General features: G+C 35.0%; 1 protein-coding gene across 1 annotated transcript in view; it reads right to left on the minus strand.

The window, feature by feature from the left end:
• DOK6 (docking protein 6) overlaps nucleotides 1-15793 on the minus strand; it is a 209595-nt gene that overhangs the window by 93976 nt on the left and 99826 nt on the right. The window contains exon 2 of the mRNA XM_083359361.1: nucleotides 11839-11946. Within this exon, the coding sequence (XP_083215487.1) occupies nucleotides 11839-11946 (108 nt within the window). The remainder of the gene's footprint in view (nucleotides 1-11838; nucleotides 11947-15793) is intronic.

Raw genomic sequence — 15793 nt, forward strand, 5'->3', positions numbered from 1 at the left:
TAAAGCCTCAAAAATACCTCATTCACAAAAATCAGCAAAAGAAAAAAAAACTATTAAATAGAATTTAGAAGAAAACAGTACAGATAAATTGATAAACCTTTGTTTCATGGACAGTCTAGTAGAATTAGGAGTGTTTGTCTACTCACATTTTACTGATATAGTCTCTGAATTATGCCTTTTCCAAGAAAATAGTAGAAGTAGCTACAGTAAGTAGGAAAGCAGAATTAAACAGCAAATGATTTTTTTTTACCAATCAGATCTCAATGGAAGCAGAATGAGGGGGAACGGTTTCCTCTCTTCCTTGAAACAAGTATTTACACAATCCTGAAATGTCCAAAATGTTTAAGAATTTTCCAAGCCATTTGGAAAAATTTATGTGAGGCTAGTTTAAAAATGTGAGACACATTTTTAATGGCAGAAAACATAGTGTTAATTTTCTTTGGAAATAACTGATATATGTAACTTGGCAACTGAATTGTTCAGCCCTGATTGTAAATATTTTATAGACAAACACCATGATGTGTTATGAAAACTACTGATTTATTCAGCGGTGTCTGCAGGGGAAGCAAGGAGTAATTATTCTTTTCCCCTCCCCCTTTGGTAAGTTTGTTGATGTTGCATAGAGGGCAGAGGAATACAATCATGCTGCCATGCCCATCATGTTGTCTTTGGTGCCCCCAGGATGCTGCTGGATTCATTTCTACAAATGTTTTGAATATGAACAGTCTGGTGTGCAACTATGAAATTCAACCTGTTGTAACTGGTACAAAGATTTACTTTTTCTGAAAAAAATTCAGTCTTCACACAGTAGCCATTTTGATATCAGGACCTACATTTTTTATAGTTCAGGTGTGGTCTGTTATAATTAACTTGAGTTCCCAAGGCCAGCTATATATGCATCTCTAAGTCAAAACAATGTTTACTTTTTCCTAATGAAAATTGTTGTTGAAATGGAGCAAAATTGAGTTTAAAATGCTATATGAACCTATTTAATTGAATGTATTTATGCATGAACTGCAACATACTTGGATGATCTTCAATATTCAAAATTTTGCAACAATATCTTTTAAAAATTGTTATCTCTTTTATTTCATCTCAAAAGAGTTGCATGTACTTATTAGAAATTATTGTTTATCTTAATTGGGTGGTACAATTTGATGTTGATAGTAAAGTGTTAATTTGGAATGTGGAATGGAAATGATATATTCAAAATATCTTTAGAATTAAAGGATTAATTTAAATATTTACACTAATATTTAAATATTCCTAAATATTCCCATACATCAGTAACACAATACTGCCATTTTCTTTTGAATCCTTCTGGTTGATACCTACCACATGAATGTATGCAATGCAATTCAATTTATTTTTTATGCATTTCATGCTATGCCTTATTCAATTGAAATATAAATGAATATACAAAAGAATATATATGATATATGATTACTGATATGGTTCACACAGCTATCCACATGTTTAGAATGGATCTGGCATTTTTGTCCACCTTAGAAGTTCTTCCCAAGGACCTAGATCAGGCGTAGGCAACCTTGGCTCTTTTATGACTTGTGGACTTCAACTCCCAGAATTCCTGAGACAGCATGGAATTCTGGGAGTTGAAGTCCATGAGTCATAAAAGAGCCAAGGTTGCCTACCCCTGATCTAGATAAACAAATATTTGTTAAAGATATTGTTGCAGGATGTAAATTGTTCCAAGTAAAATTGTTTTTTGCAATTGACTGATGGTAATTTGGTTAATGCTGATGGTATTTAAGTGGTACTCCAGTTGTTTTGGGTTGCACACAATGCGCCTATCACTGATAGTATTATCTTTATTATTGTTATTGTTCCCTATTCACAACAATGTGAAGTCACAGCTGCAAGTTCTTTTTTATAATATATTTTATTGATTTTTTAACATAGTCAATATTCGGTAAAAAGAGTGTTGTCTGGATTTACATTTAAAAAACATTCAATAACAGTTAGTTTCTATGATCTATAATCCACATAATAGCTTTACTTGATTTCCTCTTTTTCCCATAATGTTCTCTTTTGCCAACCTTAAGTTAATACAATTCTTGTTGTTTTGATAGATAACAATTGGGTATAACATTTGTATTTTTCCCACAATGTTCAAGACATGTTTGCTGGTTAAGATTTTCTCAAAATTAATTACATTTAAATATTTAAGTCTATTTTTCATGTAAGCCATCCCAATATTTTTAACTTTCTTAAGGAATAAATAAGACTAAAAAAATAAAAAAGAATAAGAGTAAAGAAAAATAAAAAGACAGTATACTATTTAAAATACATGTTCCTCCTAAGCTAATATATATTTATTTCCAAAAATTTTCCGTTCTTTTTTACCTGGTCTTCTTGCGTATGGAGTTGTTTCAAGGACCTAGGATGTTGTAATATGTCAACCCAGAATATGTGTGGATCTGAGTATAGCCTTTTGCAATTAAGAGATGAAATTTTGTCAAGGAACTAATTTTCTAAGTGTCATCCAAGATTTTTTGGCATGTCACCCAATGCACTAAGAACCAGTGGGATCTTTCAGTTTTGACTTTCAATTCTCATACTTTATGATTTTCTCCAATTCTGTCTTCTATTCTACTATCCCTGGTATTGCCACATCACTTTCTTCTTTCCAACCACAGTTATATCTGGGATGTTATGTATTCAGAAATATTTTAATATTTTAACCTGCTCATTTTCAACTATTTCTTTTAACTCTACATTCCCATCAATTTTTCATTACTGGTACATGATAATTTTTACAGATGTTCCAGTGAATCATTTTGGTGTCTGTATTGTACTGTTGTTTATAATCAATTTTGCGACCTTGGACAAGCTGAATATATGATTTATTCTTATTCTTATTAAACAAACTCCCAACTCACACACAGGTAATTCTGGGTGGCTTACAATGTTAAAATCCACATCATCAAAAAACCATATACATATCACAGTATAAAATCAACACATACAAATCACAACATGAATAGTAATACATATATTCTGAGAAGCAACTATATGACTTCTTGTCACTTTAGTAGTGATTGGGTTTAGCTACAAATTTAAAAGAGTTAATTCCCACCTTCACTTAATTATTACAAACGTGAAAAGCAATTAAAGTCTCGAATTAATGAGATTTTTCTTAAGCAAAGCCACAGTGCAAAGTCAAATATTAGTTCCTAAGGTCCCAAACAAACTTGGTACTTTTTTTTATTATCAAGGTCTGCAAAATCTTTTCTATATGTAACAGAAAATAACTAGTGATCACAATACAATATTAGATATGTGCATCTGAAAATCTAAATGCTGAATAGATACATGGAAAAAGGTGATTAGGGCATGACACTAGCATTTCAGAACTTAGAAAATAGAATTTAGATAGAGCTACCAATGAAATATTTCTATATTTTTGAAGAAGCAAAGCATTCCTAAATGGTCATTTCGGAAACAATTAAATTCAAACTAAAAGCACTAAGCAGCTGGTTGATTTGATTCCTGGATATCTGACAGGAGAACTTAAGAGGTCTTAACCAACAAGAATTTTAACAGCTAATTTATAGCACCTTAAAGACATTTTTGCTCAAGTTTTTACAGTTAAAACTCTACATCACTCCAACAAGTAGAGTCAACTTTATGAATGCTTATATCATTACAGCTCTATTAGTCATTAAGGTGTCAAATTCTTTGCTTCTGTGATATAGTCCAGCACTATAGAAATAAAAATAAAATAAAAAAATTTCCAATAAGTTAATCTTTACTTTCATTTTATTTTTGTTAACCGTTTTAAAGGTTTTTAGTACCATACACTTCTTTTACTGTACTATGCAATACCAGTCTGATAAAAGCAGAGCAGAAATGCACTTGAATCTTCAATTCTATATGGTGCCCAAAGCTGGGGGGAAAAGAACACATTCTGAATGACTGCACTATTTATATTACTTAAGAACATACTTAAGCATGACACTGTCTCTTTGAGCCAACACAATCAATCTACTTGATAAGCACAAATTATGCATATTGGTAGCTTCATCAGGCAATGAGGCAGTATCATCAAATCAAGATATTTCACTTTGTTTCCCAAAACACATACCAGTAGCACTGCCAAAACTGCAGAATTGCTGCCTAATCCATAAAGTCTGCCAACAGAATAAAATTACATTCTCTATGCCAACTGCATAGTGGAAAAGCCAAAACATAATGTATGACTGCCATGCAGTTTCTAAAAACCTGAGAGAAGGAGAAAGGTGTTCATATATCAAACCTCCCGGTACAGTTTAAGTGCTATTTAAAGACTAATATTCACCATTTTAATAATACATTAAAATTATCCAGATAGCATTGAAAAATGATTTCACCAGCTGTTAGGTTAATGAAATAGAGGTAAAACTAAGTAAAATACCATAAAACAAAAGTGTCAGAACATTTTCCTCTATCACAAATGATGCTATAAAAATCTGATGTTCACTAATAATGAGAAAATATCACCCACACTTCTATTCCTCCCCTTATCTTTAACCCTTGAGGATGAAATGTTTTCAAATTGGTATCATAGTTTTAAGTCTTATGTTTTTTCTCATGTGGCATTTAAAATGCACTGAACATGCATATTTGTAATTATTGCTTCAAACAATCTCAATAGACCTGACAGGATGGAAAATATCATGAATACAAAAGAATGCAATTTTAATGTAATTCTGAAACAAGCAGGCAAAGAGATTTTCAGCCTGTAAATTCATTTTTAGAAATACTAAGAATGTACTGTGACTACTTTTAATGTATTTTAACCAACTGTTTATCTGCTCTTATTGATGTAATTCTTTATTGGTATCTTCGAATGTTGTTTAACTACATTTTACTATGATTATAATAAATTCTCTTTCATTTAGTTATTGGTAATCTTTAATGTTTTTTGTGTGTGAATTTCTGGTTAATTATGCTTTTATGTTTTTAATCTTATGATTTTAAAAATGTATTTTTTTCTATTGTAAGTTGCCCCAAAACTCGCCATGTGGATTGCATACGATATTATATAATCGGTAAATAAAGGTAGTTGTTGTTGTTAGCTGTGAAGTCGTGTCCGACCCTCTTGACCCCATGGACAATGTTCCTCCAGGCCTTCCTGTCATCTACCATCTTCTGGAATCCATTTAAGCTCTTCAGTGACTCCATCCAGCCACCTCATTCTCTGTAGTCCCCTTCTTCTCTTGCCCTCAATCTTTCCCAGCATTAGGCTCTTCTCCAGTGAGTCCTTCCTTATCATTAGACGGCCAAAGGATTTGAGTTTCAACTTCAGGATCTGGCCTTCTAAAGAGCAGTCAGGGTTGATCTCCTCTAGGACTGACCGGTTTGATCACCTTGCAGTCCAAGGGACTTGCAGGAGTCTTCTCCAGCACCATAGTCCAAAGGCCTCAATTCTTTGGCACTCAGCTTTTCTTATGGTCCAACTTTCACTGCCATACATTGCAACTGGGAAGACCATAGCCTTGACTATATGCATTTTTGTTGACAGGGTGATGTGCTGTCTAGATTTGCCATTGCTTTCCTCCCTAGGAGCAAGCGTCTTTTAATTTCTTGGCTGCAGTCCCCATCTGCGGTGATCTTGGAGCCCAGGAAAATAAAATCTGTCACTACCTCCATTTCTTCCCCATCTATTTGCCAGGAATTGAGAGGGCTGGATGCCATGATCTTGGTTTTCTTAATGTTAAGTTTCAAGCCAACTTTTGCACTCTCCTACTTCACCCGCAACAAGAGGCTCTTTAGTTCCTCTTCACTTTCTGCCATTAGAGTGGTATCATCTGCATATTTTAGATTGTTGATATTTCTCCCGGCAATCTTAATTCCAACTTTTGATTCATCTAGCCCTGCCTTTCTCATGATGTGCTCTGCATATAAGTTAAATAGGCAGGGCGACAGTATGCAGCCTTGCCGGACTCCTTTTCCAATTTTGAACCAATCAGTGGTTCCGTGTCCAGTTCTTACTGTTGCTTCTTGACCCGCATGTAGATTTCTCAAGAGACAAATAAGATGGTCTGGTACTCCCATCTCTTTAAGAATTTGCCACAGTTTGTTGTGATCCACACAATCAAAGGCTTTAGCATAGTCAATGAAGCAGAAGTAGATGTTTTTCTGGCATTCCCTAGCTTTCTCCATGATCCAGCGTATGTTGGCAATTTGATCTCTAGTTCCTCTGCCTATTCGAAATCCTGTCTGTACTTCTGGTAATTCTTGATCCACATACTGCTGGAGTCTAGCTTGTAGGATTTTAAGCATAACTTTACTAGCATGTGAAATGAGTGCAATGGTGCAATAGCTTGAACTAAAGTTAGAACATATGTTAAATATCAAATGATAATATGCTTCCCTACAAAGTTAATTCTTGCTCACTGACAGACCAAGGAGTTAACTCAGAAAGGCAAGAGGAAAATCTAGAAGAGATCTGCGCAACTTGTAGAAGGGAAAGTCCCACACTGATAAATTAAAAATCTTTGTGGTCTGCAAAGGAATGCTAGTGGGCTAATCAACGATTTGGTGACTAGAGGAGCATCTACAATGTTGGACCTCTGGTCATGGTAAGACATGGAGGCACTAGGAAACATGACTTTCAGGGCAGTGGTGGTGATTTTATTACTTTTTTTTTAAAGTCTGTGCTGTGTCCATGGGTGCTTGGCAGGCTGCATGTACAGGCCTGGTCTAGAATTTAGTTTGGAGCATTCAACTATCTAGAGCAGGCATGTCAAACTTGTGACGTCATGTGACATCACATGAAGTATTGTGTAGTGGGTTCTTGACCGCATGGCAATACGAAGACAAAGGGTTCAGCATAACAGCTCTTTATTGGTGGAAGTACTGACTGGACAATAGGAGCTACCTGTACCCCCTTATATCTCTGGCTAGGTACACAGGTAGCCAATCCCTTTATGTGAGTTTCCCGCCGGGCACTTATCAGCCAATCCTGTCACAATACAGTGCCATCTGATGGAAACAGCGAGCCGCTGCTTGTATTTTATTAATCCCCATACACAACACGATGTATTGCACTTTTTCTCCATTGCCGGCAATGGGGTGGGCGCGGTTTCGTTGTGATGCATCTGGCCCACAGGCCAACAGTTTGACATGCCTGATCTAGAGACATCCATTTTTTTGCATTGCAGATGGCCTTTCATCTGTTGTATATATGGTTTTATTTTTGTGTGCAAAAAGGATTCTAAATTAATTGAGTCATGTCCTGGTGTGAAGTCTGACAGCTTGAGTTAAATAGCCTATAAAATCTCAAATGACTCCAGTTGTTTTGTTCAAGTATGCTAATCTTCTAAGGTAAATATTATTCATACTATATAATATCCAGATGAGCACCTCAGTAGCATGTTGTATTTCTATGAGGTGTGGTGGGCTTCATAATTTGTTGACTGAAGAAACCACCATGCCATATGTATATATGCAACTGCCATTATTTTTCAAGCTACATTAATTGAACACATGGCACACATCACAAATCAGATTCCTCTTTAATGTTCTATTCCTTTGCATGACCGTAGGACATTTAGAAACGCAATTACGTTCTTATGCTTCCAAAGCATTCTTCCTTATCTTCCTGGTACATTGATCACCATAAAAATACTCAAAGTCTCTTGGGATAAGAATAAGTATGGTATTTAGGGAACACAATAGAAAACATTCACAATGCACAATGTATTTAAATTTCATTTTGTTTGAGGCAACTTCTTATAAAATAATTGCCATTAATTTGTTTTAATAAAATAATTTAAATCAATTTTTCACTTGATTTCAAATTAAATGACTTATATTGGTTGACAATGAGATTTTTTAGTACAATTGCCAGATGCAATAAACTTGTTTTAGGTATATGCGTGCACTAATTATTTCAACACCAATACATTTTAATAATTTGAATGCAAATGCAAATTATACAATTTTTTGTGCAAAAATAAAACAAAATAACAGATTTAAGAGCTGTTATCATTAGTTATCCTTAGATAAAAAATAATTCCATCATCCAAAACAGATGCTTCTGAATTAAAAAAAAAAAAGACTGACTACATTTGATTGTGTATCACCATGGCATTAAAACAAAATTCGAACACTGTATGAAAAATAAAGGTTCCCTAAACTTCTGCTGGCTGTATCCATACACTCTATTGCCTTCTTTTTATAGCATTTTTTTCAACTTCCCAGCTTATTTTTTATTTTTATTTTATTTTTATTTTAATTCCATTTATATCCCGCCCTTCTCTGAAGACTCAGGGCGGCTTACAAGCTTAGCAGTAGCCTTCATTCTATGTATATGCCTGCTTATTAGGGCTTTCATACACCCCCCAAGCGGCATTATTACAAAGTCAGCTTAATTGCCCCCAACAATCTGGGTCCTCATTTTACCTACCTCGGAAGGATGGAAGGCTGAGTCAACCTTGAGCCTGGTGGGATGCGAACCTACACTAATTGCAGGCAGCTGGTGTTACTTAAGGAGGCATTAGCCCACTGCTCCACCAAGCCAGTGGAGTTAGCCAACAATTATGGGATTCTTATGTGGTTCCCCATTCAACCAGCCAATTCTGCTTAGCTTCTAAGAGCAGCCAAAGTTAGCTACGGGTTACATCTGTTGTTGCAAAAATATTTTTTTGGCCAATACTTGAGATTACAGAACCTGTTTCAGTTTCTAAGCCTAGCCTTGTAATTCGCTGGTAGTCTTCCAACCAAGTTCTAGTCAGGGTTGGCTTTTTTTTAGTTTCTGAGTTCAGACAAGTTTGACTAGGCATTGCCACCCAAGGCCTGAAAATTCAAAGACTTTCTTTCTTTTTCCTTAAAACCTCAACTAATTTGTTCTCTTCCATTTCTTCTCTAAAGATATAACCACAAATTTGCTCATTTCCCCACTATTTCTCCCTCCCTCTCTTTCTCTCTTTTCATGAGGCTTGATATGGGAAAAGAAGCAAGCAGAAGGTTTCAGATCTGAAAATAGGGAGGGGGAGGGGGAGGTGGTGGTAACAGTGCAGAACCCTGATGGCAGGTTAATTTTCAGTTGCAGCGCTACCCTGTTACATAGAAGACAATACAAATAGCTCCGATGATGAGTGTTACTAAAAGGATGGAAAGGGTTCGAACAAATTCTAAAAGCCATGTTCTGTATGCTTTCCTACTTTGTTTTAACAATGTCAAAGAGAGAAGGTTCAAGGAATTTTAAAAAAATAGAAGAACAGATTCTATGGGTACAGGAATTAGAACTGCATGAAAGAAAGAAATCTCGCTGAGAGTGGAGTGGAATTCTTGTCAACTTCCTCCAAAATCCTGTTGCTTTTAAACATCCCCACCTTCTTATGCTGATGAAGTTCCGTAAACAAAACCAGAATTATGCAACAGAGTTGTGGGATTATAACAGAGTTAAGATACTCCCACAAAACACCATCAAAATGGCATGGGGGGACTTTTCCTTCAGTTCGAAGCTGAAGTTTCTTTTTAAGAGATTGGGAAAGGCAATAGAACAGCCATTGAAAAGGCGCCTGCAGCAGACCAAGTGAGATGGCATAGTCTTCTAAGAGGCCCCTGAGAATCCAGGTAGTCCTCAAATCAGGACCACAACTGAGATCAGAATTTCCATTGCTAAGTAAGAGGATTGTTATGTAAGTCATGCCTGATTGTGTGACCTTTTTGCCGTGGCTGTTAAACATATTATTACAATTGTAAGGTGAATCATAGATCATTAAGCGAATCCAGCTTCCTTCATTGACTTTGCTTATCAGAAGCCAGCTGGGAAGATCACAAATGGTGATGCAACAGGATGCTATAGTTATTGTAAATACATTCCAGTTGCCAAATGCCCAAATTTCATCACATGACCTTGGTGATGCTGTGATGGTCATAAATATGAAGACCGATTATAAGTCACCTTTTTTAGTGCCATTGCGATTTTGAACAGTCATCAATAAATAGTTATAAGTTGAGGATTACCTGTAAGACCTACCAAATATTTCCAGGAGGAAGGACCTAGAATAAAGACCAAAGTGGCAGGTGACCAAAGAAAGACTCTAAGGCACACAATGGTTGCCAGCTACTAAACAAACTGAGTAATCTATAGTGGGCACAATGCCAGGAAGAAGTCCTAAATAATAGATCTGTCATATATTTCATGGTAATGGTCTGCATTTTTATTCTGCCTTAGGCAAAGAATAAAATCTTTGCCAATCAAGCATAACAGCATTGCTTGATATTGCTGTTAACACCAATGCTTCGTCTTAAAGAAAAAACAGCACTCAAGTTTCAATAAAACATGGCCTTAATTTATTACTACCTAACAAAAACACCAATAAAACCTCTAGAGAAATAACTACCTCCTTTTAATCAGGATATGAAGTATAAATTAAATGTATAAATTAAATAACAATTAACAAATGTCTACTGACTGTGCTGAGATTAAGGTCTAGCTTTGAACTATATTTAATAGTGGTACCCATACTTGTCCTTGAAGCTAATTTGGATTATTTTTCAGCTCTACCGGACAATAAGAAATATATTTTATAAAATTTGAAAGAAGTTTTACCAAATACCTGGTAATAGTTACAAGTCTATGCAATCCTTTAAAATGGGATTTGATGAAATATCTTATCTCAGTTATATTCTTTCTCAGTGAAAGCTAAGCACTACAAGAGTTTAAGGAAGTCTACCAACTTTCTTTTTTCCCAAAATTCAAGCAAGAGGTTGAAGAAAGGAATGCAATTTAATAAACTTAGAGTCACTTTTTAATTTGTGTGACATATATGCCCTCATCAAAACCAAACCATGTCTTTCAAGTTTAGTAGGCAAATATTTTAGGAGGAAGATGATAGTTGAACATATAAACAAAATATAGAATTTTTGTATATCTATAAAATTTGTATGATTTTTACCTTTTTCTTGGAAATAATTTCCGAAGGCCAGGAAAAATGTAAAGATAATGTAGTTCATGAATATAGGACCTTAATTTGTCTGATATGTTAAAACTCTGGCATGCTTATTATAATATATATGTTTGTAGGTAGTAGTACATAGGAGTAAAATGCCTTTTTCTATGTGGTTACTATAAAACTTCATTCCAAGAGGGCATTTCATCCATTCTATCTTAAATGGTTGATCATATAGTGTTTTTGCTAGACAATTTTCAGCTACCATGAAACATGCCCCTGAAAAAAACTATCATATAGAAATTGTTATAGTCTGGCTCTTTCACTAATATATTAAAGTTAATTCATAGGAAGCTCACTGTAAGACATCTACTCAAATATGCAGACATTCAACTCTATTGAGCTGCTATACTATATAAATTATATTTGCTGTTTCTTGCTCAAAATCACTGTATTAATGTAGCTCAGCCTTAGAAGAAATCTAAGTAAACTCAGGCTAAGGAGAATATTGAATGAATTACAGTTCTTTTGATGATATACAAATGGAAAGGTTTCCATCTACTAAATGGAGAAAATAGATAGCAAACGTCCAATATCTAAACTATAGTACTTTTATACATGAATTTTCTCAAAATCTTTTCAGTGCCAGGCAGGTGTTTAAACTTCATTGTTAACCTCTTAAGAAAATGACTTCAGATATTTAAACACACTGATATTTTGTGTTTAAATGGTATACTGAACTGCAGTTACAGTAATTAGTATAGATTACAAACTTTATCATTAATTAATTGTGCATGGTTATAGAAAGGATGGAAAGAAGGCAATCATGTTTCATTATCTGAACCTACTTCAACAGCATCAAATAATGTTGCTTCCACTTCAAATGTGTCAAAAGTGGTTTAGCTTTCTGCCTAAAATAGTTGATACTTACCTTATGAAAATTTCTGAAATATGCTGCCTTCTCATCTGGAAATTTTTCTAGTCTTCGAGGCCCTTTACTTGAAGCTTTCTTGAAAACCAGCCAGCATCTTCTGAAAATCTACAGCAAAAAAAATAAAGAAAAATTACTATCCTTAGAAAATTCTTATTGCAGCCAACTGAATATGATAACACAGAACTTCGATATTGTAGGTTTTCCCTCATTTTATTTATAAACAAATATTTGTTTTTATGATAGAGAACTAAAGAGCCTCTTGATGCGGGTGAAGAAGGAGAGTGCAAATGTTGGCTTGAAACTCAACATTAAGAAAACCAAGATCATGGCATCCGGCCCTCTCAATTCCTGGCAAATAGATGGGGAAGAAATGGAAGTAGTGACAGATTTTATTTTCCTGGGCTCCAAGATCACCACAGATGGGGACTGCAGCCAAGAAATTAAAAGATGCTTGCTCCTGGGGAGGAAAGCTATGGCAAATCTAGACAGCATACTAAAAAGGAGAGACGTCACCCTGTCAAAAAAGTGCGTATAGTCAAGGCTATGGTTTTCCCAGTTGCAATGTATGGCTGTGAAAGTTGGACCATAAGAAAGGCTGAGCACCAAAGTATTGAGCTATGGTGCTGGAGAAGACTCCTGCGAGTCCCTTGGACTGCAAGGTGATCAAACCGGTCAGTCCTAGGGGAGATCAATCCTGACTGCTCTTTAGAAGGCCAGATCCTGAAGTTGAAACTCAAATCCTTTGGCCGTCTAATGAGAAGGAAGGACTCATTGGAAAAGAGCCTAATGCTGGGAAAAGTTGAGGGCAATAGAAGAAGGGGACGACAGAGAATGAGGTGGCTGGATGGAGTCACTGAAGCAGTAGGCATGAGCTTAAATGGACTCCTGAAGATGATAGAGGACAGGAAGGCCTGGAGGAACGTTGTCCCTGGGTTGGACACGACTTCACAACTAACAACAACAACATAGAATAGTGACAAACATTCATAGTTTTTAGAGAATTTTGTGTCTCCGATTTCATTCTTAATCTCAAAAACACATGAATAGTTTAGACAGGAAAAAAATAGCACATTTCTAGTACTAAATTATTTTTCAAGATCATGTATTATATACTATATACCAGCTTCATTGATAAACATAATCTAGGTGTGCTTATTTAGAACTAGAATTCATTAAATCAATAGGCTTTATTCTGAGCTAAGCATGTACCAGATTGAAGCCCTGAACTAAACTAAATTCTTAAAGTAAATCTTGTATAAGAAAAATACATTTTTATGCCCTAGCTAGAATATCAGTTTTAGCCATGTTTTAGAGTCAGGTATTAAAGTAAAACTGACAAGGTTTCCTTTGATATTCCTCCAGCCCCTCTTTAGCATTTGCAACTGGTTTAATATCAGTGTGCTAATTGTCTCAATGACATATTCACTAACCAACTTGATCCCAGCCCTTAAGAGAACATAAATTATTTCAGTACGGGGACCCCACGAGGTGTTCAGGAACAGACAGATGTTCAGATAAAATGGGAATTGAGAAAGGAGACTGTACCGAGTTACTTGTAGCAGCAACTTTACCCTACATTATCTCTAGAAATAATGTTACAATGTGGCAGACTTCCAGTAAACCTAGTAGAAAGTAAATACCCAGAGGTAGCGCTTTTCATGTTCTTTGATATCTAGTGTTTTAATGAATACCTAATTTATAATGGTTTCACTTTCTGGTCCTTGAGTAACAAGAGGCTCTTTTGTGTTCTGCATCTCTAAGGTATTAGAATCTGTTCCTTTCTTCTTTGTTAATTTCTCTTACTATTGTTAATGCTCATCAATGTATTCAATGTCTGTTCTTTTTAATCTAATTTACACCTACTCCTTTTATTTGAATATTTGAAACAGAGGAGATCAAGAGCAATACTTTAAAATGTACAATATTGTATTAGGCCTCCAATATATTCTAAGAGGCCACTTTTTATAGATTACACAGCTTCTTTTGCCCTGAACTTAAAGTGTTTAAAAATAAAGACTAATAAAATATTCCACTATTAGAGTTAAAGAAAGCTGCTTATTTATTTCTTTAACTAGGAACAATGATGGGCATGAATTATTTTCAAGAAACTTGCATGAGAGTACTGTATCAAATTATAATTAAATAGGAGGCCCTTTTGTCAAATGTATAATATTTTATAAAAGACCATGATGATTAAAAAAAAACCTGGTAGTATTTCCATCCTCAACACCGTGACTATTTTTCTGAAAGAGAAATTTTGAAAGAGTTCAGCTAGAAATACAATAGGAAAGAAGGAAGGAATAAACTTAAAACTTTCTCTTGCCAACCTTTAGCTATTTTAAACTCCCTCCTGAATTTTTTAAATACCTATATATCTTTCCTAACTGACTCTCAATGTTGCTAATGACAAAATCCCTGTGACTGAATTTCCAAACTAATTCATTATTCAATCCTTTAAATGATAGTTGAGATAAATACTGTGAACTAAACTGAATGACTTTTGGTTCTTATCAGTGAATTAAAAAGTCTGAGCACAATGAGCCTACCCACATACAATTCATAATTAGCAAACTATCATGGACTAAGTATTACTTAGGACTGTGTGAAAGCATGATTTAAAGCATGATGCTTCCACAAAGCTTACAGGACGACCTTGGGCCACTCACTAACTCTCAGACTAATTTATTCCAGAGGTTTGCTATAAAGTTAAAATAAAATGAACAATTTATGCTGCTTGGAGGACAAGTACAATATCAGTGAAAGAAATCACTGTCAATTAAGTGTGCGCTGAAATCATTAAATCTATTGAAAGCAATGCTATCTGGACAGTCCAACTTTAGTTAAATGCACTTGCAGCTGGGTGTGCAGCTAAAGTAAATTGTAGGCTTCTAGCATTTATTTCAGCTAATAAACAAATCCAACATTTTAAGCTTTCATTGTTTGTTCTGGGGTTCTATTTTTGTTTTTAGTTTAGCCTGTAAACAATCAAACAGGCAATTATTGTAAAGTGGAATAAACAAGTAATAAGGTCAGGATGATAGGGAGTATCATGCATTACAAATGAATGTATATTTACCCAAGACATCTTGTCCAACAGAAAGACAATTAACTATTTAGGTACAGTTAGTTACTATATTATTTCTGATCCACTGTTAGCTGCATGAATTTCTCAAACTTTGTCAGTTCTCAACACTCTTACTATCCCTGTAATCTTTTTATGACACACCTAGGCCAAAACTGTGATCAATCTTGAGTTTGTAATTTGCGATCCTATGGTTCCCCCTATATTGTGATCCTGTATAAATCAACTGCAGCACCATCAATAGTTTGGAAACAGTGGCCCTACTGCATAAGGTTGCTCTGAAAAATTTGGAGGAAAAATTCACTCAGAGTTTGATATCAGCTGAGTTTGATATCAGCTGAGCATCTCCAATGTCAGGAGATGACTGAGATTCAGACTACGATGTTATGTGAAATGAGTTTGATCTTGTAACTTCTGAAGAAGTGGACAAGATCCTCTGCAATATCCCCGTATTATTATTATTATTATTATTATTATTATTATTATTATTATTATTATTATTATTATTATTATTATTATTATTATTAATTTTATTTGGACCCACACCTACCCTGGTTAATGAAAGCCTCCAGAGATGTGATTGGAGCTGCATCAGGGAAGTAAACAATGTGTCCTTGGGAGAGGAATTGTAATGGGCAGACCAGAATTGCTACCCATTTTTGCAAGTGGCACTTTTTTTTTTAGGAAACTAAGGTTTAGCCCACATATATTCCCCTGTGTCCAATCTTTCCTTCAGAGAGGAGAGAAGTTGTAGATAAAGTGATTGAACTGAAATTGCAGAGAGCCCTGGATGAAACATTATCTGGACCAGCTTTAGGATAGTCAAAAGTCCAGGGAAATGAGGCAAAAGGTTATTTGAGTTATAATCTG

This window comes from Vipera ursinii, assembly GCF_947247035.1.
Source record: "Vipera ursinii genome assembly, chromosome: 3".
Taxonomy (NCBI): domain Eukaryota; kingdom Metazoa; phylum Chordata; class Lepidosauria; order Squamata; family Viperidae; genus Vipera; species Vipera ursinii.